Raw genomic sequence first — 26,424 nt, 5'->3', positions numbered from 1 at the left:
AGGAAATATCCGCCCAAAAATGGAATTTGATAACCACCACCTGCTGCAGGGACAGCGGAGCACTTTCTCCAAAAGACTCCTCCAGCTCCGCTGTCACAAGCATTTTATATTTTATATTTTATATTTTACATTTTATATTTTTTACTGCTATTTTATTGCTTTTCTATTATTCTATTATTATCTTATTGCTTCCTGTATGCTGCTGTAGCGAAAAAAATGTCCCCTCGGGATTAATAAAGTAACTACGTAACCTAAACTTGGCAACGTATCCCAGTTTATCATTAAGGGCATTCATTGAGATATTTGGATGTTTCTGAGTCACATAAAGGGAGTCTATAATTTCCAAATAAAACGTAATTTAAAATTCAAAACGTTAAATCAACCTGAGCCCACAGATTCAGACACTTTTTCTACATTTTTTTTTGGGGGGGGGGGGGGCAGCAAGAAGGCCAGCATTGTTGATACCACCTTTTCAAAACTCTCTGTGCATTAGTATACCTAACAATGTACAGCATCTTAATAATATTTTATACCGAGAGCAGCAGGGACCAATCAGTCATATTTTGGAATAGGTACATGTTTTCCAAATGCCATGTAAGATAGATAGATAGATAGATAGATAGATAGATAGATAGATAGATAGATAGATAGATAGATAGATAGATAGATAGAAAACAGAGTCTGCTCATTCCTTAATTTCTTGTACACAGCGTTGGCGTTGGTCCTCCAGTCCCATCTGTTATTCATTTGGATACCCAAGTACATAGTGCTCATTACTTTCAACCTCCTCACCCATGATATTTGGTTGTCGTTCTCATCCTACACAACAAGTCGCTAAACATTACAGAATTATAATGTGCTTAAATTAATCCAGTCCAGTTATTACAAACAAATTGAGTTAGTTCTCACGGGGGACAATAAGAGTGTGTAGTGAGAAAAACTATAATAACCCTAAATTGTGTGTATGAAACTCAGGAGCAAGTTTATACAGCTGACTTATTTGAAATGAAAGCATTATTGGAATTTTAATTGGAATTGCTATTCAGAAATTTATATTTCTAGTATCGTGACATCACTTCGTTTAGACTGAGTTTTGTCAACGTGAATGGGAACATTTTAAAAAAATAACTTGATGGAAAAGGAGAGCTTGTGTTTGTAAATGCAAATAAAGTTTGAGACTTTGAATCCGAAACTATCGTAAAGCAGCCGTTTGTTTTGTCGTGCAGCTGCCAGTTGCCATAACGACGGTCAAGATGGCAGCGACGGCGGCAGGAGATGAACATGCTGCTTCTGAAGTTTTGAGAGGACTCGTTCGGCATTTAAATTGTCTAAACGAAGACAACAAGGCGACCAGAAAGAGGGCTCTTGAGTTAATCAAGAAAGAGACACTCGATAAAGGACTTTCCAGCAGCGTCTTACAGGAAGTATTCTCTGCTCTCCTCAAGCCTCTCCTCAAATGTCTGTCAGATCCGTTGGAAAGATGCAGAGAAACGACGATAGCGATGATAACGGAGTTTATTCGATGTGTCCCCAAACCGGAGGAGTCGCTGCCTTATCTCATGCCCTGCCTTGCTCAGCGGTTTGGGGAGAAGGAGATCCTGGAGCCGACCGAGGAGCTCCGGCTGTCGGCCGTGGAGATGTTGACTTTGACAGTGGAGGTGTGCGGGAAGCATTTAGCTCCCTACCTGAACGAAATGATCAGCATTCTGCAGACAGGCATCGTAGACCCCTTTCCAGATGTTAAAAGAGAAAGCTGCAGATGCGCCCTGAACTTTGCGAAGTGTGTGCCAGGTTGGTGCAGTTGTTTTGTTGTTATAATCAGTTACCATGGTTGCAAAACACGCAGACATGTTTGCGACACAAGAGGTCTCTTTCCTGTACCGCATAGCCCCCCCTGTAGTATTTTTCTTAATACATGTCCTCTATTAATTGTTGATTATTGAAATTGTGTCCTACTATTCCATTAAAAAAAAAAAAAACCAGGCCATGCACTGCTTATTTCACTATGTATGTTCCTCCTTGACCCCAAAGATTCATTTATTTTTGCTCATGCAAGCATTGAGGTGCCCTGACTGAAAGCACCATTCATCCGTAGCAGTTTACTTTAGTCAACATGAATAGTCGGACTAGTCCAGAAAATTGGCACTTTATATGCGATCCTTTTTTTTTTGTTGGCATCGAAGGACACTTTTGTCTAAAGCGCAAAACGTTTTCTAGCCTTTGAAACCACGCACAACATTTGAAAGATGTTAAAAGATAGTGTTACAACCAAATCCCAGCATAGTCTCATATGATAAAATTGCATTATGTCACTGTGCGACCCCACCTTTTGGTAAAAGAATTGAATGGACAGAAAATGTTTTCTCTTCTTTCTTCTGCAGAGTGCTTTCACATGCAAGCTGAGAATCTCGTGAAGCCTCTCATGCTGACGATCGCTCATCAGCACTTCCGGGTGCGAGTGTCTGTCATTGAAGCCACGGGGGCAGTCATTCAGCACGGCAGTGGGAAAAATGTAGATGACGTACTCTCCCACCTGGCTCAGAGGCTGTTTGACGACTCACCACAGGTACAGTTTTTACTAATAAGTCTCTTGTAGAGCTCTCTGTGTGTGTGTGTGTGTCCGCCCGCATGTACTTCTTATTAAAAGTTATTTGCCTTCCTCCAGAGCCTCTGCTGGTCTTAGAAATCAAAGCATTTCGTCTCCGTGTTGAGAAATTAATGCTTGACCTCTGGAGTGAAACATTCATATGCTGAATTGTTCTTTCTTTCTCATTGTCTCTTTTGGTCCAGGTGAGGAAAGCTGTGACTGCAGTTGTCGGTGATTGGCTGTTGCATATGAGAGACCGATATTCTTATTTCCACAAACTCATCCCACTCCTGCTGAGCAGCATCGACGATGAGATCCCAGAAATAAGGTTCAATTTGACAATGTCATTCTTTACTTCTCACTTCATAATCGAATTTTATAAAATAATGCCATATACCAAATATATTCTCCCAATGTTTTACATATATCTCACAGCAGAGACACCGACCTAAATATCTACTACCTATGTGAAATGCGGTGCATAATACTGGCAACAGTGGCAGTGTTATTTACTATATTGACTATTTTTTACCCCTCATGCAGACTTCTAGCAGCTGACTTATGGAGGCAGGTCGGTGCGCAGTGGGAGACGGAGAACGAGGATGATATCAAGGACAAGATGGACTTCCTTGTCACCCCACCTCCACACTATCCACAGGGAGGTCAGTCTCTTTCAAAGCAGCCGTTTCTTCCCCGCTCGCTAGCATTTTTAATTGAGATCGGCAAACAGATGGGTCATTTGGTAGATAAATGGAAGGACTCCAAACTTAACAAAGTGAATGATGAATAACTGTGGCCATCGCAAGTAGCCCTGTTACTCACTTTTTATGTCGACCAATTCATCTATATTTACAGCTGTTCTGGAAGTACCATTTTTAGTTTACATCCTTATCTAAAGTCAAAGCCCTGAGAGTTGTCTGCATGTTTCTGCAGCTGCACAACCGTGTAACCCTAAATGTAAAAACTACACCTTACTGCATTTAATCTCTTTATTACAGCTGTCCATGGTTATAACAGACAGTAAAAAATTATGCCTTCTGTGACAGCTTTGTTGTCAGGGCAGGCACTGGCTTTGAAATATAAGTGTCTGCCTCAGGGCCCAGGAATGAGTGTGAACCTGAACATAGTCACCATAGTTTTCCGGTGTATATATGTGTGTGTGTGTGTGTGTGTGTGTGTGTGTGTGTGTGTGTGTGTGTGTGCGTGTGTGCGTGTGTGTGTGTGTGTGTGTGGGAGGGGGTGGGTGGGTGGGTCTGGGTCTGCATTTTGATTAAAGCTCCTATACGTGTCCCAGAGCTACACATGTGACAATGCACATGAATACTGGCTCAGCCCGGGGACAGGGATGGAAAGGAAAGGAAGAGGCTCTCTCTCCTTCTTTGTCTTTCTGTTTCTTGCCATCATAAATCTGCCGCGCCTCCCAGTGTGAAGAGGTCACTGTCAGACAGTGAGAGACGACCAGAAAGGGTCGTGCTTGGTCTTGTCCTAGTGTGTTTCTCTGATTTATCTCTGTCTTCCTTTAGACTCTCTTCCTTTCTCATTAGTGTGCCTAGAGGAGAAGGAGAATAAGGTGGCGGTGTGGAGAAGGAGAAGGGGAACAGAGGGGGAACTGAATTTAAATGTAGAAGGCTATTTAAGAATGTGTTTCACTTGCTCTGACTAGTCCCTCGTGGCGAAGTTTTAATCATAAAAAGTTAGATGTCGAAAACGTAATGAGCTGGAGCCCGGTCAGTTGACATTTGAACATGAGACCCGGTGTTGTGTTTTTTTTTTTCCCATAGTGTTCAGATAGTTAATTACAATGTAGATTACAAAATTTCACAATCCTCATAAAAAAAAATAAAAAATACATAAACTACACGTGTACAGAGTAATGCAGCCAGGAAATATGTTGCATTGTGTGCTGCCATTGTTGACTTTAAAAAATAAAATAAAATAAAAAGGCTTGCCAGCTTTAGTTATATGACCATTTACACAATTTTGATGAAGATCAACAACATGCCCTCCTGGAGATTGGTCAGACAATGAATCTGAAAACCAAAGTAAATCACCAACTGAAGGTAAAGTAGATGCAGCAGGTTGAGAGGAAGTGAGTTCTTCTCAAAAAGTAAATCAAAAATTAATTTAATTGAATTTACATTACAAACTCTTTACCAACAGTATGCTAAAGTACTGCTTGTTTTCTCCTCCAGTAGAGCGTCCAGGGCTGGGCTGCAGAGAGCTGGTGGTGAGAAACCTGGGGAGGCTGGTACCGGCTATCACCCATGATGTGACCGATTGGCTGGTGCCGACACGGGTCCGGACCTCCCAGCTTCTCTCCGTGCTGCTGCTCCACGCCGAGGACCACAGCACCCAGCACCTGCAGCCTCTGCTGGCCACCCTCTACCGGGCCTGCACTGACTCGGAGAGGGAGGTAGTGAGTAATGTGAGTCCCACAAAACTGGTCGTCAGAATTGCAGGACGTTGCACAACACAATGTATTCCCTATTTTTGACTCGGGTGTGGCATTCAGTCATTCTCGCCCTGTGATCAGACACAGTGGAGTAGAGCCGTTTTGTGATATTTCAGTCATTACTACATGGAATGATTTCAGGACACGCCTGCCGAGTCGGCAGTTTTAGTTTCACGTGATTCCATCGACTGTCCTCAATTTAGACCGGGCCAAGCAGGGCTCAAGGACCTGGGATGCACCTGTTTATAGGAGGATTGTGTAGCTCTTTGATGTGACCAAAAAAAAGGGGAAAGAAAAAAAAAAAAAAGCCTTCCTGTGTTCATCTTCCTTCGCATGCCCCCATGTTTCTGTGTCCTCACTCTCTTCCTCTCTGTGCCCACCACTAGTGCCTGGCAGCTGCTAAACTGTTAGGGACCTTTGTCCCTCCACCCGTCTTCCTCAAGCTGCTGCTGGAACACGTGACAACCGCGTACTCTTCCTCCCACCCCTGGGCCCCCCTCATGGTGCTGGCTGCGGTGCTGGGAGGCTGCTCCAAACCGCTCCTTAAACCACATCTCCTACAGATTGCCAACACTCTAGCCCAGCCCGACGTCTGCCAGGAATATCAACAGGTCAGCAGAGGGAAGCTGGGGTTTGGTTGTGGTTGACCTGTTTTTAACATATTTACCTGAGAATGACTGTTCTTCCAGTAATGCCATCTTTCTCATTCACGCCCACTACAAACACGTCCTTCCACTTTAGTTAACTGAGAAGCGTCAGCACCTATGAAGTTTACTGTGAAGGGGGAATAAGCCGCTGTTTAAAATGTTTTGATTGCCGGCTTTCCTCGGCTCTCTTTGGGTGCCATGTCTTGATCACCCCCCCACCCCCACTCCCACACCCCCGATCTGTGTACACTACCTGCTTCTCTTCAAGTCTTGTTAGGTGATCTTGGCCGTGTCAGAGAAGGTCATTTTCTGCTCTGTCTGTGTACCTTAGCACTCTTATTTTTGGCAATATCAGTGCAGCAGTCATACTGTATATTTCTTGCCTAATTTGACCCTTATGGAAATAGGTTTCGTGATAAGATGCCACATGTCTTAAAGGGGCTTGAGCTGAAGAGTCTTCAGAAGAGTTTTCAATAGCACCACTGTACACGGTGAGTTCAGTGGGTTCGCTGTTGAGCAATTCTCCAAAATGCCAACCCCGCTAAAGTGACAGTGAGGCCACATGGTGTTTTTCGAATCTAACATTTCAAGTCTTTGATCAAACTGTCTCCACTCACGCGCAACTTTGAAATGTGTGCCTGTAATTTTGCACATATCTGGGGTTTTTTTTACACAGCAGAAGAAATTATTTAAAATATTTCTCCGCAAATAACAGTCTGCCAGTGGAAAAATCCCATCAAGTCCGGAGCAGACTCTTCTTTTCCTCTTGCACCAAATATGTTTCTCTTTCGGAATCAAAACAACAGTTGTCTGGCAGCGGGCTATTTTCTGATCCAGCAGCACCACTGACTCACCTACACCCATGACCCCATCCCCCTCTCAGAGTGGACTGCAAGAATTTCCTGCCAGCGATAATGATAACAAAAATCCACAAATTTCACGTGACCCCTGCATGGCTGCTTTGACCCGCAGAGCAGACAAGGCAGCACATAGGCTTTGTTTTTTTTTTATAGCCATCCGTAACGTCTTATCACCGGACTGCGGGTCAGCCATGCCTTCTAAAAGAATCCCTGAAATTTCAAAGCCTGCCTGGTCAAGGCCGGTGATAAATGAGGAGGGAATCTGACCTCCCTCTGTCCTTCCTCATTGCTATCCGGTGGGGTCAACCAGAGAGAGAATTATCAGGATGGGACAGTCACATGCTGTCACACAGATGCAGGCAGACCTCTGCTTCCTCTCTGTCTGTGTCTCCATCTATCTTCCTCTCTCATTCTCTCTCTCTCTATCTCTCTCTCTCTCTGTTTCTGAGGTCAGAGCATTGTGATTCAAGAGCCCGCCCAGACAAAGCACCTGCAACATTCTTTGACAACAGGCAGAGGTCATTGCAGAGAGAGGGACCTGATCACTCTGTAGCTGTAAATAACACCACTGGAGACAGAAGCACCTGCATTTAGCCAGCCTTTTTTCTCTTTGTGCTAAAATGCTGACCCAGAATATCTTCTGATTGTTCACACTCGTCTTTCCGACTTGATCATGGTTTATTTGCCTGCAGACACACAATGCGAGCATACAAATAGTGGACCTGTTTTATTTTATTTGACTCTTTATAACACTTTAATAAGGCATTTTAAGAACTTTAAAAATACGTTCGGATCCAACTGCAGAGAGTTATGTGCCACTTGACCCAGAGGGAGAGAGGAAGAAAACGCAAAGTTTGACTTGGACAAAATGAAGCCTGTTAAAAAAAATGATATATAAATAACCTTCAAAGAGAACAGAGGCAGGGGGGGGACAGCAAGGCTCTGTGGGGAGCTGAAGATTTTAAAACTGATATATGATGCTTCTGCACGACGTAACCTCTCCGACTCTTTCAACTCTGTTTTCCTTTCTTTATTTCAGTCGGGGGGGAAAAAAAACTGCTTAAAAAAGTAGATGACAGATGCACAGCAAAAAATACAAACACTGGTCATAAATTTAAGATTATGTCTAGAGCTTGAGTGAAAATGAAAGGCGAGCCAGTGGTTAAAGAAGCCACTGTGTGCTGAGGTCCCATGTTTAATTTATAAGGGATTTTGCTTATGAATCACATGCGGGTTTCCTTTTAAAGGGTGATTCCGCAGAGGATTAAAACGCCCACCATCACACACACCTTACAAAGCTGAGTGTTACTGTGTTTAAGTTGCCATGGTGACATTGGCATCACAATATATGCAGGGCTGGAGTAAACTGGTAGACAGTAAAAAAAAAAAAAAAAAAGGAGGCTTAGAGAATTAGCCGGCTAATTTACTACTGAGCATGTGACAGTGAGCATGCCGTCTTGGGGAAACTCTGTAAAAAAAAAAAAAAAAATGCCACTGTAGCCCAGAGGAACAGATCAGCGGGAGAGTGGTTAGAAAATACGGCTCTGTGTCTTTTCATCTTGTCTGTGCATGAAAAAAAACCTCACAATTTCACAGCTTAAAGTATTCTGCTGACTATGTAAACATACTTCCATACATAAAGCATGTCTCCTGGTTGCCTGCATGTCTGTGCTTTGTCATGAATGACAGATGGACACTGCTCACTGCTCCACTGAACGACAGATCAAGAGAGAACAAAAAAGGCCGGAGAGCAAACTTTACCTGACTGCAAGGGGTCGCCATCACACCGACTCCCCCTTGTTTGTTTTCCTGTTGCCATAGCAATATGGAGTAACTGTGGGGGGGAGGTGGGCTTCCCACTGGATAAGACTCCATCGCCTGGTGTGGCTCCTTTTAAAGACGAGCTGTATGGGTGTAAATGATGTATCCAGAGGTGGACAGATGCACACACGCTGTGTAATGAGGCCCCTGGAGCGTGCCCAGGCCATTGAAACCAGGTGTATCTCGCCTGGCTCCAGGTGTCCACCTAGTCATTACATCGCACCACTTTTTCCGCTCTCGCTCTTTCTCACTCTCGTCCAGCCCTAATGGTTGTTTTCTGCGCACGTATAATGTGCCCATCTGCATGTGTGTACGATAATGTGTGTCTGCCCCCGTTTGTCACGTTATTTCCACTACTGCCTCCCTGGCGCTCCTGCTGGGGTTATGTGCCAGTGAATGGCACAGTCGCAGGCAGGGGTTTCCCCCCCACCCACCCACCCACCCACCCGTCAATGACGTGTGAACACTTTCAAACAACAGTGCACAGTGCAGTGAGCACGCTGTTTTAAGTGTTTGGTCTGGTCACCTACAGAAATGAGGGCAAGTTGTGGTTGCTCAGAGCTGCATGGAAGTTTAGTGTAGCCTCAGGAAAATCTCTTGACAGACCTGGAATATATATATATATTTTTTTTAATTTATATATAAACATTTTCCAGAGTGTGCTCAACATTATTGCAAAACAAAAACATTTGCGTGTGTCTCACAGGCTGGAAGTACCTTAGTTCCCCTTCTTTCTCACAACTTTTTTCTTTTGTAACGCTCCAAGCATCTTGACTTGGCATACCACCTCCAGATTAAAGCTAAACAATCGCGCCTCAAATTTGGGAAAAGATAGAGCACCCCCTAGTGACAGAGCACTGGTATTTGTCATCCAAGCAGAGTGAGTTCCTCACACAGTCCCCCTCACGACCCAAAGCAAACACTTGCTTTGCTCTCAACCTTCCATATACAAGAAACACGCACGATCTCTCGATCTCAAACACACTTACACCTTACACCCTCCCTCAGTGTCCTCGTAACCCCCACCCGCCCCCTCCCCGCCGCCCCAATGAGCCCTAATGACAGGCTGCATGAAAACAGGAAAAGAGGCCATGATCCCAGTGATGGCATGGAAATTAGCCTGAGCTTCAGGTCTTTGTTTAAACATGAGCTCACCACAACACTGGCTGACAAGCGACAGCTATCACACATGCTCATGCTTGGCGATGGAAAGAAAGTTCTCACACTCAGCCTCTGCAGCTTGTGCATACTTATTATTTGTATGAAATAAGAGACAAGTGGTCACTTACTTATTCCATTATTTAGGGAGTTATTTGATTAAAAAGCAGCATTGTCCTTCAGAATTCACGATAAGTAGATTAAGGAGATGGTTTCCTGTGAAAGACAAAGTGGCGAGGACTGCAGGGAGGTCCATCAATAGACGCGGCAAAAATTTCAAGCATCGTTCTTTCAGGATCTGTATCAAACCGGACAAATTATATTTTAATAATGCTTCCCCACTCTTGCTACTCTTTTCCAGATTATGTACTTGGAGCAGTTGTTGGCATGCGTGGATATGCAGCTGCATCAGTGTGAGTCAGACTGTGGCTCAGTTAGCCTGCAGCTGTTGCAGGTGCTGGTCACTGTCCAGAGCCTCTCCACCGAGCAGCAGCTCAGCGAAAAGGTGAGAAAGCTCAACAGTATGAAGATACAATCCCAGATGCGTACTTCTTGACGCTTTCTTCCTCATGGGCAAATTAGCATATTATTGTGCAATTAAATTCTTCTCTGAAAATCTAATCTTTTTCCTTCACTTTTCTTTTTTCTATCCTTTTTTTTTTTTTTTTTACTAGAACGGTAAGCAGGTTTTATGAAGCAAGAGCTATTCAAGGAATGTAAGCATTTGTACAGGTTCAAAGTGGGCATGGCCAACAGTATAATTACCCACTTAGCCAGGGGAGCTGAAATTGCACCTTTGGAGTGGAACTTTAAATCCAGTCTTGGGTGAAAGGAGGCGGGTGAAAGATGACGAAATAGAGGGGGGAAAAACAGATGGGAAGAGTAGAGTTGTATTTCTTAGCAGGATTGTGTCATCAGCTCAGCCCCATTCGGTTCCATAAAGTCGCATCAGGCCTCAAAAGCCAACTCGTATGCAGGTAACAAGCTTCCTTCTTGTGGTCCGCCTCCAAATGCAAAGCACAGACAGCAGCAGTGACAAGCGAAGGCAATGGTATCTGAGGTCAGCGTGTCATCTGACTTCTCGTCGCCATCGTAGTCTAATGATAGGGAGAGGAGCGGGAAGGAACTGGCACAGATGCTTGCCAGTCACCACATGGGCCACCAGTGTGACTGTGTGTTTATGTCTGTCTGCGTCGGTGTGTACGTTCACACGGAGAGCTGTATTAGAGAAGAGATGAGACGGAATGGATTAAGAAAGAGAGGAAGGGTGAGAATGGCCTTGGGCATTCCCGGACCCAGAGGAAAAGCAGATCTTGTTTTCTCATAAAAGGGGCATGTCTTTCCCATCAACGGACAGCTCAGGGTTGTCTAGCTCTCTTCTGAAGGGGTCGAGCTTAGACTCGGACAATGTCTCTGTCCATGTCCATCCCTAAGGGACTGTGAAGGGAACTATGAAGTGCCCCAAAGGTCAATTCCCCTGCCCTAAAAAGTCAGCTAATTATTTACTATCCTAACTCTCATTCCTGCCCTTTCCTCTTAGTTCAGCTTTATTGGTGTGTGTGTGTGTGTGTGTGTGTGCGTGTGCGTGCGTGCGTGCGTGCGTGTGTGTGTGTCAGTTCCTGTGCCTTTGTGACATCCTGTATATCTGAGTTTTTGTTTCGAAGGGGTTTTATGTGAGACCTTATCATGTCTGTGGTGTTGTTCTTCCCATGATTTCACATGATAGTTTCACCCATGTGAGCTTGACCTGGAGAATTCCTGAAATTATCAGAAAACAACACTAACAGTTCAACTTAAACACAATATTCTGCTCTGTTATCACTTTTTCCTCATCTTTAAGCATTGCTCCCACCCAATGTTTTTTTTTTTTGTTTTTTTTTACTACAGTCTTTATGATTTCAAGTATAACTTGCATCTTAACAATGTGTTGTCATCAATTTTGTCCCCACCTCCCTCTCTCCCTCCCTCCCTCCCTCTCTCTCAGGCCTTGGAGAGTGTACAGCTCTTGTGTAAGGTGCAGGGCCTGGACTCGGTGATGAAGCTTTATAGACAACATATGGACCAGCTGCTGAACTGGCTGTCTGCCTCTGTCAACACCTGGTCCTGCTACTCCCCACAGAGACTCCAACTGCATATCATAGTCACACAATCAGGTGAGATCTGAAGCCTATACATGCACAAGACATTGCAAAACTATACCACAGGTGCACATATAGAGACACACAAAAGAAATACAGTAAGGTTTTGAGAGATCAGTCCGCCAAGTCACCAGTTAATGATGACAAAATCAAAACATTGGTCATCAATCTGAACATGCCGTTTGGCTCCATTTCACCCCCAGCATGTTTGTGAGACTGTAACCTATGTAATGTTTTATTAGAAATCATAAATCATATTTGAAGCATTCAGTCAATTGTCCTGGGTAATGTACTGGTCTGTGCTGGTCAGAGCAGTTGTCAGCACCATCCATGTTGATGGATGTGAGGGCGGTCAAATGACCAAATGTTTAAGATGAAAATGACATGATTCATTACTTCACAGTCCCCAAGGCTGTGTGCACAGTGTCATTGTCCAAGACCAACACCCCTCAGTAACTGTCACTCAAAGGCCTTCAAACACAGCAGAGGACCTTGTTACGCAATTAGAGAGGCTCATGCTCAAACATGCCCACACAGGAAAAAAAACATGGCTGTCATTAGCACCAGTTGGCTAACTGACTTTTGTAAATCCCTGTCTGTCTCTCTGTTTGTCAATCAGCCTATGTGGTCCATGCTTGGTGTCTGTGTTTGTGGTGCACAGGGTTAAAAAGCTGTGACCCCTGGTTTTGGTTCTGAGACTTCACGTTACCTCCCCTTATACTATTTAATCCTCCATCATCACCACCTCCCTGTGCCACCCTTTAATCTCCATCTCTTTCTCCCTCCCTCCCCTCTCTTTCTAATTGACTAGGCAGTTGGCTACCTCTCTAATCCTCACACACACACATACTTGCACACACTCCCACAGCTAACTGACCAGTCCATTCTAAGTCCACTCAGTGATCCCAATGCAGGTCACTACATCAAACAGCAGCAAAGCTCCCTGCTCTTGACCTTCTCTTGGATCAAGGCCACTTTGAAGCTCAGTGTGTGTCTGTGTTTGTTTTATTTGCACATGTTGAATGCTGTTCCAAGCCTCCATATAGGTTTCATTCTTGCAGATGTGATGTTTTGTCTATTAACACAACCCAAGGACTTTGCTACAGGCAGCAAAACAGACAGTGTGTGACCACTGTGTTTGATGTGCCCATGATTCAGGGAAATCAGCCCCCTTCTGCACAATTGACGGTAGTTTATGTGACAACTGAGAATTGGTCAGTTTGCTTGCTCATCAGCTCTTCACCCACTCCATCTGTGTTTGTTGGAGACGGGAATAATTGTTGCCCTCTCATATCCTCCTCACAGTCTTTTTTTTTTTCTTCAGCTGGTGTCAGAAAGTCTGACTTTATGTAGTCTGGAGCAATTACTCTCTCCCGCTGTAGATATTAGGGCCTTGCTCCAGGACAACATATTGGATAACATGTTGACTTTCTCTCTAGGCTCTGTATTTTTCAATTTTTCTGTTGGCTGCTGAGCCATATCTACAGTCACTCTAAGACGTCTTCTCAAACACCTCTGATGCAATGGCACATCCGTGGATTCACACATTCCTGTTGGATGAAAGCGGCCTCTTTCTAATCTGTCTCTCTCTCTCTCTCTCTTGGTTTTTCTCATATCTTTTTATGATGTTGGCTCACATCCTCAGCCAGACTCAGGATTTCCTCTGTCTTCTCTCATGTCTGTACAACTCAGAGTCCAAGCAGGGCATGGACACCCATTACTCATTACACACACACAGAGCACTATACATGACTCTGTAAACATGCAGTCAGACTATTGGTGAATAAGTGTGTGGGCATGAATGTAACTGGGAATATTTGCACTAAGTGTTTCTCATTTTCCTGTCAAAGGCTTTTGTGTAGAAACACTCTGTCTTACAAAGTTCTTTTTACGTCTCATTTCCTCTGACTCTGTTACTGTCTCACCCGTCCATTGAAGTCTTAAAATCGCAAGGCCCCTGTCAGCCTAACAAAAAGGCCTGAAGTGTGTGCAGACTTTTGCTTTTTGTTTGTCATTTGACAAAGAAGAATTGATAAATTAGACAAATGCAAGAGTATTCTCTCTGTTAACCTACTTTTGGATAGGATAGGTTTGCTGTTTAGTAGTTTGTTAAGAAACAGAATGAATTTGAGTCCTCTGACCATTGACCCAGAAGTAAGGGACATTTAGGAAGACTTTAAACAAAGAATCCAGGTTCAAACACTGGTGAAGGGCTCTATTTTTGTTGCACCCCAGTGACCAGCACTCCAACAGTCATTTTGAGACCTTGAAATGTGATTTTTGTACATCTGTGATATATTCGGTGCCAAGCGCTGAGCACACAGCAGGTGTGAGGAGAGGCTAAACGGATAGGAGGCTCATTCTAATAAAGCAATGCAAAGTGGCTTTTTTGAAATATGCGGAGCAAATGCGCTGCAGTGACAAAAAAAAAAGCTTAAAATGTAAATAATCATGTTAAATTATTCTATCCCCAGCCAGTATGTCTTTAAATTGCCATATAAATGAATTCTTATTGTGTTTAAAGAACAAATGTCTGCTCTCTGCATCAATTTATCAATAAGTGTCAGTGAATCATACATTGCCAGCTCTTACATTGCACACCTGCTTTATACTGCACTTTTTCTTCACTTTAATTCATCCTTGTGGCAAAGTAAAGGAAGCAGGATGAATAAGTTGATAAATCTCTACCCTCTGATTAAAAGATGCAGCGCCAGGTCGCAGTGCCATTACGCACGACTGTCCACTGTGTTTACCTTTATTAACATAACAGCAGGTTGCTGCAAAGTAACCCCAATTCATTCAGCACGCAGCAATGGTATGATTTATGACTCATTCAACCTTTATTTAAGATTCTCTGAGGGCAACCCTCATTGACAATGATTCTGAGATCACATATGGAAGAAAACAAACAACAACATGCAAATCATGTCAAAATCATCAAAACCCTTGCAGACAGGCGGCGGACGGTTATTAATTATGTTCCAGATGTGTACAAAAGGTATGAGAGTATTCAGTTTTAGTTCACATTGTAAGAGATTCCATGAGTTTGCTGCACTTACACTAAACGGTTAGTCCTAGAACGACGTACCTGAAGAGCCAGCCACTCACTGCAGCAGGTTAGACTTCCAGTGCAACAGAGATGTGATGTATGATGGTCATTTTCCAGTCAGGGCTTCATAGATATTCAGATACCAGTGGTTGTTGCATCTCTCGGTCAGAGAAGGTGAGCCGACCTTATCATAGAGGATGCAGTGGTGGGTATTGTAGCCGTCATCGGGTAATACATCTTAGGGCTGAGTGGTAAACTGAGTCTAAAGGCCTTAGTGTGCAGGCAGCAGCATTTCTATAAATAACATCTCCATAATCTAAGACTGAAAAGATGGTTGATTCTACATTCCTCTTCCTGCAGCTCGAGGGGAAGTTGGATTTATTCCAGTGGAGGATCGAAGCCAATTTTAGGTTTTGATTCAAAATAGTGATTGAATGTGAGTTTGTCATTTAAGCCAGATGCCGAAGTATTCGTTTTCTGTAACCCTTTTGATGTTTGAACCATTGGTATTCGAGATAGATTGCTATTGTCTGAAATTTTAGATCTTGGGAAAGAAAACATGAATTTCATTGGATTTGCTTTAGGTATTGCATTAAGATTATTGAGGCAATGCTGTAGTGATTGAAAGGAAAGTTGCAGTTTCTCGATGGTTAATGCGACAGAATCAGCTATACAGTATAAAATAGTGTCGTCCGCATACAGATGGGTTTGGAAGCCAAGTAGAGAAGACACAAATTTCATGAATGTCAATGGTGAATAGAACAGAACCCAGAACGGGTCCCTGCAGTCGATAGTTTATGTGGGAGATGTTGGATAACCACAGTTTCACAATCCTGTGTGGTTTTGCATTGTGTGGTGCAAATGCTTTTGTGTCACATTTTACAATACATCATGATCATTTATGAGGTGGGATACAGGAGCGATAAAACTGAAAGAGCTGGGACTGATGTGTTTATATAACAGGCTTCAACAATTTTGTATTATATTTATCATCATTGTACAAGTTCAAATTTTTTTTTTTTTTAAACACGCAATCTGCCTTTGGCTGTGTCTTTGAGATGTTGTGTGCTCAGGTCATGCTGCTCTGCACTGCACTGCTGCACCTACATGAACCAAGGTAGCAGGTGTGCATGGAGAAGCCTACCGCTTTGTGTTTGTTGTTAATCTTGCGTGGTTAAAATGGGGCCTTTAAGATCCAAAATTACATTAGGTTTAATCCCAATGCTGAAGAATTCTAATAATAGGCATGTCCGGATTAAGATAAATGCCACGCCACTTCAACATTTCTAGTTTCATGTCATTCCTTTTTTTTTTTTTGCCTTCAATTTTACATGTCCCATATAATGTCCAATAAAGTTGCAGTGTGCTAAAAATGCAGCAATGTTCACCATTTGTGTGTGTTTATAGGTCCAGTGATCGGGGAGTTTCTGAGCCAGTTGATGCCTCTTCTCCATAGCTGCCTCCAACCAGACAGAGACCCAGAAATCAGGATGAGCATCTTCACAATGATTGCCAAATTACTACTGGACGCAAACAGCACACTGGATTCCCAGGGGTGAGAGAGACACATTTTCCCACACTAACTATGAAACTAACTTTGGAAGGAGCTGTTTTTGTTCAAGAGAAGTTCTTGTATATTTTACACTGAACAAAGACACATACAATATGCTGAATTGTAGTTTCATTTTCCACATATTCATGACTGCATGATGCTACAATGAGCTTCAACCTCAGTGACTTTGAGTTCGTCTAGTTTTCCGAGTAATCATTACTAGCAGTGCTCACATTTTTAGACTGCCTCACAATGACCTCCAAATTTGCACCAAGAACTAGAAATGCACACACAAAAGTTATTTCATGTCATTATAGGCTTTTTGGGGACCTTGATTCATAGTAGAGTTGATGATAGGAGTTATATATCCTAAATATCAGTAGTGTCCTAGAAGTGATAAACCTCATTCCATGCACAGCACACAGATTGTAAGAAGTCCCATTTAAGTTAAAATGTTTTCCTGGGGAGTATCAGGTAGACAAACTCTGACTAGTCTATCACTTCCCAGCTTGCTGCTGTCTAAATCTCTCATCAGTAATTTGAATGCTTATTAACTGATTATGGAGAAAGGATAGAAAGGATGTATGACACCCAGAGAGGAGCCCCTCTCCCCCCACCCACCCAGCCAGCCTCCAGGGTCCCCTCTGAGCCCTCAGCTGTGCAGCGCTCAGCCTGGGCTCAGACCTCCAATCGGAGGGAATGCATTAAACCTGAGGCCTCTCTGGGTCCCAGCGGTCACAGCAGCTGCTCCCGTCGATCAGAAAGACAAACCCTGTCTGTGGGGTTGCCATGGACACATCTTTTCTGTGTGTAACCAACCCTAATGCTGCAGCCAAAAGGTCTGTTTTGGTTCGTTGGTGTTTCCATTGGTTAATAGGCAGAACAAACTGCTATTACTTGTATGGGAGCGCATTGAAAATGCCTTTGCCTTGAATTGGCAACAGAGTAAAGAATCAAAGACAAAATAATATCCTTGTCAGTGAAATGTGTCACATAAACAACAGTAAGTGTTCTTAAGCCAGAATATTCTGCCACCTTTGCCAAAAATGTGGAATTTGGACATTCTGCTTTCATCAGATTTTTTTTATCCATAAGTGTGCATATCAGACAAAAGAAGTCTCTGTCTGGTCCCCACTTCCAACGTGGCCACCTGTGCTGCTAACTGGTTCCTTCATTCCTGAACTATATCTCCGGTAATCACAGAACCACGAAGAGACAGAAATCATGTTCTACCTTCAAAAGGTTTCAAATAAATGCTTAATTCACACTATGTGGGGCTCTGTGGTCTGCCATAATATTTCCATTCATCCTCATCTCATCCCTCCATTCATGATTTACGGCCAGATCTTTTCTCAGCAGATTGGAGGCCACACACACTATATGTCATCAAGAGTACAATGATAGTCATAGAGAAAACCTCTTTGCTTTGTTCTGCAACCAAAATGACATAATGACAGCTCCGCCATAGAGCAACCTGAAAGGGAAAGTTTGTGTATATGTCAGTGCCTTTCATCCTCACACACTCACGCTGGATATGAAATTTAAGTAGAAGGTGATGTGAAAGTTTATACTTTTTTTTCTGGATGTGGCAGGCCAAAATCATGTGCCACTTGCAAGGCAGATAAGAGTGTGCTTTCATGTGTGTTTGAACTGCAAAAGACATTTTTGTTTAGGCTTAATTTCACATTTCAAGACATACGAGAAAAATTATATTTGGGTTAGATCTCCCTCTTATTCCAATTGTGGTTTCCTTGTGTCAGGAATTTTCTAGATTGTAGATAAACTAGTAAGATGAAAGAAGACAAAATGAAGCAGATCCAATTGGGCATTTTACCCTGTAATCTGCAACCTACTCTAGAAACAAGACTTCACCTCAACACGTTGGCCGAGTCTTTAATTAGTTTTAAGAAAAAAAGATTTTAAGAGTTGAGGAAGGGATAATAATATAGATCTATTCCAGTGTCAACTATTTCATAATATGTTGAATGTAGCCAAAAGTATATATAGAACAATTAAGCTGATGTTCAAAGCAGTGGAATCTGTTTGAATGTGGTTCTGTGCATGAGACCAAATTCTTTATATAACTAATTCTTAGTCTTTAATGGCAGCTCCATCAGACTTAGTTATTTGGACAATAAATAAGAACAATGACATTTGTTCAACCCTGCTTGATAAGAAACTGAATTGCTTGCACAGATTTTCTGCTCTGTTGTTTTCTGAGAGTATTTGTTTGGGCAGTAGCTTTGTGAACATCTCAGAAGCACAGAGAGCTCCAGTGTGCAGAGACCCATGCTGTGTACAGTCAGAATTCCCTGGCACCTGGTGTGTGTGTGTGAGTGAGTGAGAGTAAAACATAAAATCCTACTCTTCCTTCCATTGGACATCGTCCCCTTAATATGGAAATATGTCTTTCCATCCTCTGGCGTCACTCGTGATGAGCTGTCAACACCTGTGAAGATGAAGCACTGAGCTAATGCTGCAGCACAGCCCTGGTTGTATCAGTGGCACACAGTCTCCCCCTACTGGCACTGAAACGTTACAGCACGCTACGGTGCAAACGCAGCGCACGGCAAGTTTAATGTGACACCAGCTGAACAGCCAAAGACTAGAGGCAGACAGGAGGTGGTTGGCAGTAAAGGGCAGCGCAGACTCTGGTAGATTGTGGATGTCCGAGAGCCTAAGCCGGCGTGGAAAAGAGAGGAAGACGGGGAAAAGAAGGACACCCAGATGTTGTAGTCGTTGCCTCCTGCTCTCCTCCACTCCCCCCACCCTTCTGCCTTACAAAGTGTGGGAAAGTGACTGTATGATTGTGTTGCAGCAGTCATGTTACACTCCCAACAGAAATCATTGTTCACTTGTCTTTAAATTGTTTCAGTGCTTTTTGGTTGCTGTTGAAATATATGAATACAAAAGGCTGTTGCATGAGGCAGAGAAATGTCTCATTCCGTCTCCTTTTTTTTAATTTATTTTTTTTATTATGCATTTTTCCAGGCATTTCCGTGATGAGTCGGAGAAGTTCCTGTGTGACATCGTGCTTCCTAACCTGGTGTGGCGCGCAGGCCGCACTGCTGCCGCCGTCCGCACCTCAGCCCTCAGCTGTCTATTGGCCCTGCTGCATGGAGGGGCCATCACACCTGGACAGGTACACACGGACAAAGACACCGCAGAAAGGACATCTACAAATCCATCTGCCTACACAGACACGCATATATATGTTCTTCTTTTCTACTTCCACCTGTGCGAAGGGACTCATAAACATTGGAAGCAAACACCGGATGTCGGCCCTCTCCAGTAGGACGGCCTTTTGATCTCCAAATCTGCAGAAACACTTTTTATTGACTCAGCTGTAAAGGAAAAGATGTGGTAGTGCATTCTTGTAATCCATCAGGGGTTGACATTTACTTCAAACTCTCTGCTTTGTCCATTTCACATCAAAATAGACGCTCCCACATGGCCATTTAGGAAAAAATATTGTCCATCATCTTTCTCTCCTTGGCTGAAAGAGTTGGCCACAGTAGGTAGCAGGTGTACGTGGGGGCAATCGGGTTCACATACCTTTGTCCCCGAGGAACAATGCTCCCACTGTTCTGGGCCCTCGTTGTATGTAGGAACTATCACCGGAACGTGCCCTTGCACCTGCCTGTCGGAGCATGTGCCGAGTTACAGTACGTGCGCTCGCACAAGCACACGCACATCTGGCTGTGCTTGCCCTTGCGTGCGCAGAGTGACCAGTTGAAACTGGCTCACGCACCTCTTCCGTTCACACATCTTTAACTACAAGGCAGTGCAAACATCTGGGGGACAACGTAAGCATGGGTGTGGGTGTGTGGGTGTAGGTGTGTGTGATCAAACTACTCTTATCTAATGGCACCCAAATGTCCTCAAGAACAGAAATCCTGGAAAGTGGTGATTTAATAAGACGGCCTTATTGTGAAAGTTCGGGACATGAATCAGATTATGGTTAAGGTGCCATAAACAACATGTCCTGACAGATGTAAAAACAGAGAGTTATGTGTACTTCCACATGCAAGTCAAACAGCCTTTCATTTCGACGGACAATGTTTCCTCACTACTCCCTGTGAAAACAATTAGCAGCTCCAGTTACGCTTGGCACTCTCAGATCGTCAGTGATGTAATACCGGATCACTTCTCTGCCAAATTTTCCTCCTCTTTTTTGTCTCCTTCCCTCCCTCTCCCCTCACTCCTTTTTTTTTTAATTTTTTTATTGTTTCTCCTGCGTGGTTTCGATAGCAAACGGACAGGGTGACGGAGGTTTTAGCCATCACCTCGTGGTCTGTGGCTCAGCGCACTCAGCGCACTCAGCCTCACCTTGTTTGTCCATTACCTCTGTTTCTCATCTGTCGGTGTGATGAAAACATCTTGTTCTTCTGGAGTTGGGCTCGAACGTTTATATGAGCTCAAGTGATATTTCACTCACACAAATCAAGACAATAAAAAGTTAAACTATTCTGGGGATGTCTAAGGTGTCTTGAAGTTGTCACTCCAGTAAGCTGCGAGTTTATAACCTCGTAAATCAAAGAAAAAAGTTGAAACTTAACAACACCAAAACAACTCTTTCAATCTGATTTTTGTAAACCACAGACAATATTTCTTCTTCGGTGAGCATGAATTGTATCAACTGTGCAGGCAGACTTTGAGTTCGGTATGTCTGACTTTTGCAGCTGCTCTGTCTGGATGAGAAGCTGAGTCCCCAGGTGCTGTCGGCCCTGGAGGAGGACTCTCAGATGAGTAGACTGTTGGCTTGTCGCTCTCTTTCTGCCATACTCGGACTGATAGGAACCAGTTTGCACCACGAGGCTCTCATCAAGATTTACCCTGGTAAGTGACAAACACTCACATGCAAAGTAATACACTACTTTCATTTTGTATCATTGCAATTAGTTTATGTACCTGACATAATCACAAAGTAGTGGAATACTGGCTGTTGGGGAAACATTGACTTAATTCGTAATGTCTGCTCTCGCTGCAAGTGAATGTTGTCAGATGCCAAAAGTAACAGAAGAATTATTTTTTTTTCTCCTCGTTTTTGTTTTCATTGTTTCTTTTCCTCCACAGAGCTGCTGAAGCGTCTGGACGACAGCAACGAGGAGGTGCGTGGTGTGGCCCTGCAGGCAGTGGGGCTGTGGCTGTCCAGCCTGCCCAAAAACTACAACCCTGAGCTCTGCACTCCCCATCTGCAGTTCCTCTTTCAGAAGCTCCTCCTGCACCTGGATGACCCCGACAGCTCGGTGCAGGACCAAGTGCTCGGTGAGGCTGGGTGGTGTGGTTTGGTAACTCTGTTTTGTCTAGCTGGCCTCAAATTATTATTTTTGTTTTGTTTTGTATTTTATTTGATGTTAATACTTAATTATACTTATTTTATAAGAATGAGGGATTATTGTGAGTGGGACACGTGACGCATAACGTCCTCATGTCCATATACTCTGCATGATTTCAAAAGATGATGCGCGATGGGCCACATGATCTTGATGAAGTGAGAATCGTATTCAGCTGATAAATATGGTGTATGTGAGGCTGTGATGAAAGCAGAGTTTGGGTGCGATGCGCTGCAGATCAGCCTTCCGTGTCCGAGACACTCACAGAAGGATGAGAGGAATTCGGGGTGTCTCCTATCAAACATCTGATTGTTGTACTGGCACGCTGCCAACAGACCCTCCAATCCCTCCTTTCAAAAGCCCTCTGTTATCCTTCTTTTTCACGCAATTTATCACCAAGAGCAGCGTGAACTATGTCCCCTGCCAGAGTACGGTAAGTCCAGTAAGGGCCGGGGCTGGTGGTGGACTTCAGGAGTGAAACACAAGATCCAGATATGGATAAACACCCACCTAGAGAGAGGTAATTTACAGGCTAATATGTGTGCCTTTAAGTGCTGACACACATACTGTACATACATACATACATACAGTACACTTTGGGTAGACTGGGCTGTGTGTGTGGCAAATCTCTGCCTCTCCATTCAGGATCGTTCTTCACAACCGTCCCACTTAATGACAACCACATGAGGACCCATACCACCTTTCCACATCTGTCCTCGGGCCCATCCCGCTTAATCCCTCCGTCTTTTATCTGTCAGTCTCTCTTCCTCCTCTCATCCCCTCGGTTTTTCGACGAGGGCTCGTAGCTTCACGGCTGTGTTTTATTGATGCATCAGTGGAAATACTTTTCCTGGAGCGCGGAACGGAGGCACAGCTCCTCTGGACTTTCACTCTCTCCCACTCTCATGGATGTTAGCTGTCATTACTTCTGACAGGACGCAGGTGAGCGCTGATGCCTTAGCCAGTGATGAGAGGAGGCCTTGCTACGGGATCTCTCATCTACAGAGAGACAAGAGAAGAAAAAAAAAAAGAAAAGAGGAACGCATTCTTCTACTCACCAGATGCAGCAAAGGCTTCCCTACCATGAACTGTAGCCCAACAATAGCTTTTTAAACACTTAATTCTTTTTTTTTCTTTTTTTTTTTTTTAATCATTGAACAGGCCTTCAAGCAATTTTAGACGTGTAAAATAACTTTATTAACAGCCATAAACTCTATATTTCTTGTAGAGGCGTGATTTTGTGTGTTGTATTTTTTTAAGGACTCCATTTAATAGAAATACACTGTAATTCTGTATGTTTCAGTTTAAACATGAAAGGAATCCCTGAGAGTTCCTTTACTGTCTAAACCCATCCTGAATATGCAACAGTGATTTATCTTGAACTCATAAAGGAGGAGTCTGGGGATATTCTTATTTTCATATTGTCAACAAATCCAATGAAAATCCCCAAATCAACCTCAAATTGATACTAATAATTATTATCTGTGAAGTCAAAGCCTGATATGTCTTATTCCTGCTATAGAGCGCCGTGGATGTCTAAAAACTGAGCCTCACTGGGTGACATGTTCCTTCTTTTTCCATGACCATGAGCCCTTTAGTTTATTTTGAGTTGATCCCACATACGCCATCTTGCTGCCATAAATACTCACTAAAGCACCAAATCTACTGTAGAAAATATCCCCCCAACAAATGAACAACTTAATCCTGTTAGAGTAACATCTGTTAACAGCAATAGTACTTTAGACTAATATATTGTCTACCTTTTATAAAAAAAAAAAAAAAAACATGAATGCTTACTTTGTCTGGGCTTCAGGCTGAGAGTCTTCGACGTAAGAAGCAAGAAAAACACTTCAGCCCCTTTTCCATTGCCGGTATCAGCTCGGCTCTACTATACTCTACTCTTTCTTGGTTTGCCATTGTCCGTTAGATACCGCTTGCTACCTGTTATCAGATACTTTATTTGGTATCGCCTCCGTTGGCTCTAAGCAAGCTGAGCAGATTCTACAGGTTAAAGTGATGTTCTTGGTTTCGGTTTTCATGGCTGATCATAAATTAAAAAAAAAATACACAAAACAGCCTCTCCTGGGAACATAAATTGGTGTAACCGGGCTAACATACAGTAACGGGCCATCCCTAAACTGATTTGGCATTAACTTCAGATTGTGTCAACATATCAGCTCCATATAGTTTAAGTATACTGTATGTGCCAGCGTGCTTGGCCCAGTTCTTCACCCTGTGATGCTCATGTCGTACTGGTGGATTCATAGACAGCCTCGGAGTCTCTTTGTGAAATGAGATGACCTCACATCTTGCTGAGTGATCGTCTGTGTCTGACAGCGCCCATAACCGGCTGTGCCCCAAATGTGGAAGCAATTCCTCACTCTCATGCACGACTCTGTTTGAAGCTTTCTCTTTTTCCCTCCTTGCTCTCTTTCCTCCACTCTATCTCTTTCTGCTCGTTCCTTTTAATAGTTGATCCCATTCTTATGCTTCTTGTATTTCAAACGCATATCTGTGAAGCGGCCTGATGTCTGCAGCATGTCCTGACAGAATGATGGACAACACTGCCATCCCCTCCCGCTCATCCCTCCTTTTCTCACTGTTGGCATGGGTGTAACTCACTTCTCACAAGCCATCATTGTTCTGTATTAATTCAAAGTCACTCCCCCATCCACATCCATCCACGCAGACTACAGTAAACACAAAAGCTAAAAAATCCCCTCGATCTCCTTGAAGAACAAAGGCGGGTATCAAATGATGAGTTTACATGAGCAAACTCATCCAGAGTGATGGCGTGTCACCGCTGGAATACCACTTCTGCACAGTCGTTTCTGAAGCATTTACCCACCGACAGCAATTGAAGTAATTCAATATAGCTCTGAAAGTCAGCAGAGGATGTGGGAACAAGGGCAGAAAAGATTTTAACAGCGAATGCTCGCCTCCCAGTGGAAGGAAAAGAAACCTGCACATCTTTGGGTTGCTAACTAAGTATCCTGTAGTACATCAGTGCCATCTGCCGGTGTGCAGAAAATATAGAAAAACAAAAGCTTCTTGATGCCCACAAAGCAGTATAAGGCTATAAAACTATAGCAAAGTCCTACCCAGCTCTTAATTTGTACCATTTGAAATGTCATAAAAGAAATGGCAGCTCATTTTCATTTTATTTCAAGGCATTTAACATTAAATTCCTCACACCAGAACCTTACAACATTATTCAGAGCAACCCAACAATTCACCAGTTCCCATATGCGTGACAATTATTTTTTTTTACTACCTCTATTTTTTTTATTCTGTTATTTTTATTGCTTTGCCCTGTATCTATAAATGCTGCTGCAGTGAAATAATGTCCTCTTGCGGGATTAATAAAGTATCTATCTATCTAACTATCCATCCATCCATCTATCCATCTAAAAAAAAAAAAAAAAAACTAAAAAAAACTCCTCTTTAACAGGAAGAAAAACCTCCGACAGAACCAGGCTCAGAGGTCCATAAACTGGGTCTCCACTGAGGAGCCCTCACAAGAAAACCTTATCGAGACTTCATCACAAAAGTCTGAAGTCTGCAAAGCAACATCTGGATAAGGCAGTGGTTTTGGAAACGAGAGCAATGGACGGTTCAAGTTAAAATTTAGCTATTTGCAGCAGCAGTTTATGAAAAGAAAGCCTTACCTATTGTTAGTGATGGGAGGGGAAATATTCTGCTTTTGGGTTTTGTGGCAGCCACCAGCAAATGTCATGCAGTTTTGTCAAGAAAGCGAGAAGTAGGTATTTTTCTTAACACTTAAACACACGCTTTTCCCCTTGTTTCCTATTAAGTGGTTTTAAGATTTGTATTCCTCACTGACTGATGTTTCCAGCCTGTTCCTACTCTTTATGGAGTCTCTAGTGATGAACAAAAATTGAACGAGCTATTGTCGAAAAGCACAAGTTTGTAGTGACTCTTTGTTACGCAGTTAAGTATGATTTTTAAATGGACTTACATGGAGCAGAGTATTCTGACATGCTGCTTTCGTACTGGCACTTTAGGATCTTTAGTAATTGATCAAACTACTTGTACTTGTCTCCGCTGCAGACTAGCGTTAGTCAGCATCAGGTCAAGTATTTTTTTTTTCAGCCTTGAATGTTGTCTGACTTTCTTTGGTCTTTTGTTTGATTTCCATCCCACGTCCAGACTGCTGACTCCTCTCTGTTGTGTGTGTGTGTCTCTGGTTTGCGTGTGTCCAGAAATCCTGAAGAAAGGCAGCTCCGTCCATCCGGCTCTTCTGAAGACGGAAGCGGAGACTGTGAGGGACAAACAGCGGAGTCCTCTCCACTGCGACCAGCTGCTGCGGCACATCAGCTCGCTGCCCTCGGAGACTACAGCAGACTGTCCCGAGTGACGTCGAACACGGAGACTGATGATCTGTGTCTTGACGGAAAGGGATTTTACTCTTTGTTCATCAAAGTTGTGGTTGAGTAACAAAAATTGTATTTTTGTGAACTTTTCAAAATGTGCTTTAATGCGCAAATGTCTCATTTGCTGTTTGTTTTAGTGCAGCTTTCCTGTGAGCGTTCCTTTTATTGTGCTCCTTCAGTTCTGATGTTTGGTTTTTAATGAAAAACTACTTCTGAATGTGGATTGTGTCGCTGCCTTTGATGGATCCGTGTGGATACCTTGCACACAAACTCCCAGCATCCAAGTGGGTCAACGAAACTGGTCATGTGATCTTTGTCTTCAAAATAAAAGTTAGGTTCTGTTTTTTTTTCTGTTTTTTTTTTTTCTTTGTCAAATCGACTTAATGAGTTGTTTAAATACGTATAACTAAATTAAATAAATCGGAATGAT

At 43.2% G+C, this 26,424-nt stretch overlaps 1 protein-coding gene across 2 annotated transcripts; it reads left to right on the top strand.

The window, feature by feature from the left end:
* Positions 1–1,417: 1,417 nt before the first annotated feature.
* On the top strand, positions 1,418–26,424 carry LOC138198019 (dynein axonemal assembly factor 5-like). Of its 2 annotated transcripts, none has more exons than XM_069149117.1 (13): positions 1,418–1,791; positions 2,382–2,566; positions 2,791–2,915; positions 3,131–3,249; positions 4,783–5,012; positions 5,426–5,650; positions 9,887–10,030; positions 11,510–11,678; positions 16,120–16,267; positions 19,256–19,406; positions 20,947–21,103; positions 21,341–21,532; positions 25,824–26,424. In XM_069149117.1, the coding sequence occupies exons 1-13, from the start codon at positions 1,503–1,505 to the stop codon at positions 25,976–25,978; spliced, it is 2,289 nt and encodes a 762-aa protein (XP_069005218.1). In that variant the 5' UTR covers positions 1,418–1,502; the 3' UTR covers positions 25,979–26,424. The 2 variants fall into 2 exon arrangements, with proteins under 2 accessions (XP_069005218.1, XP_069005217.1); XM_069149116.1 differs by having other exon boundaries at positions 4,780–5,012.

Source organism: Embiotoca jacksoni, unplaced genomic scaffold (assembly GCF_022577435.1).
Source record: "Embiotoca jacksoni isolate LCO1_2020_lvr unplaced genomic scaffold, fEmbJac1.0.p SCAF_15, whole genome shotgun sequence".
Taxonomy (NCBI): Eukaryota; Metazoa; Chordata; class Actinopteri; family Embiotocidae; genus Embiotoca; species Embiotoca jacksoni.
Note: the sequence above shows the minus strand (reverse complement) of the source record. Positions and strands in the feature narration are given on the sequence as shown.

Coding starts and splice junctions, on each gene's coding strand:
- LOC138198019 (XM_069149116.1), top strand. CDS start 1,503: ATGATAACGGAGTTTATTCGATGTGTCCCCAAACCGGAGGAGTCGCTG. Junction 2,567..2,790: donor TGTTTGACGACTCACCACAG/GTACAGTTTTTA, acceptor CTTTTGGTCCAG/GTGAGGAAAGCTGTGACTGC. Junction 5,651..9,886: donor TCTGCCAGGAATATCAACAG/GTCAGCAGAGGG, acceptor ACTCTTTTCCAG/ATTATGTACTTGGAGCAGTT.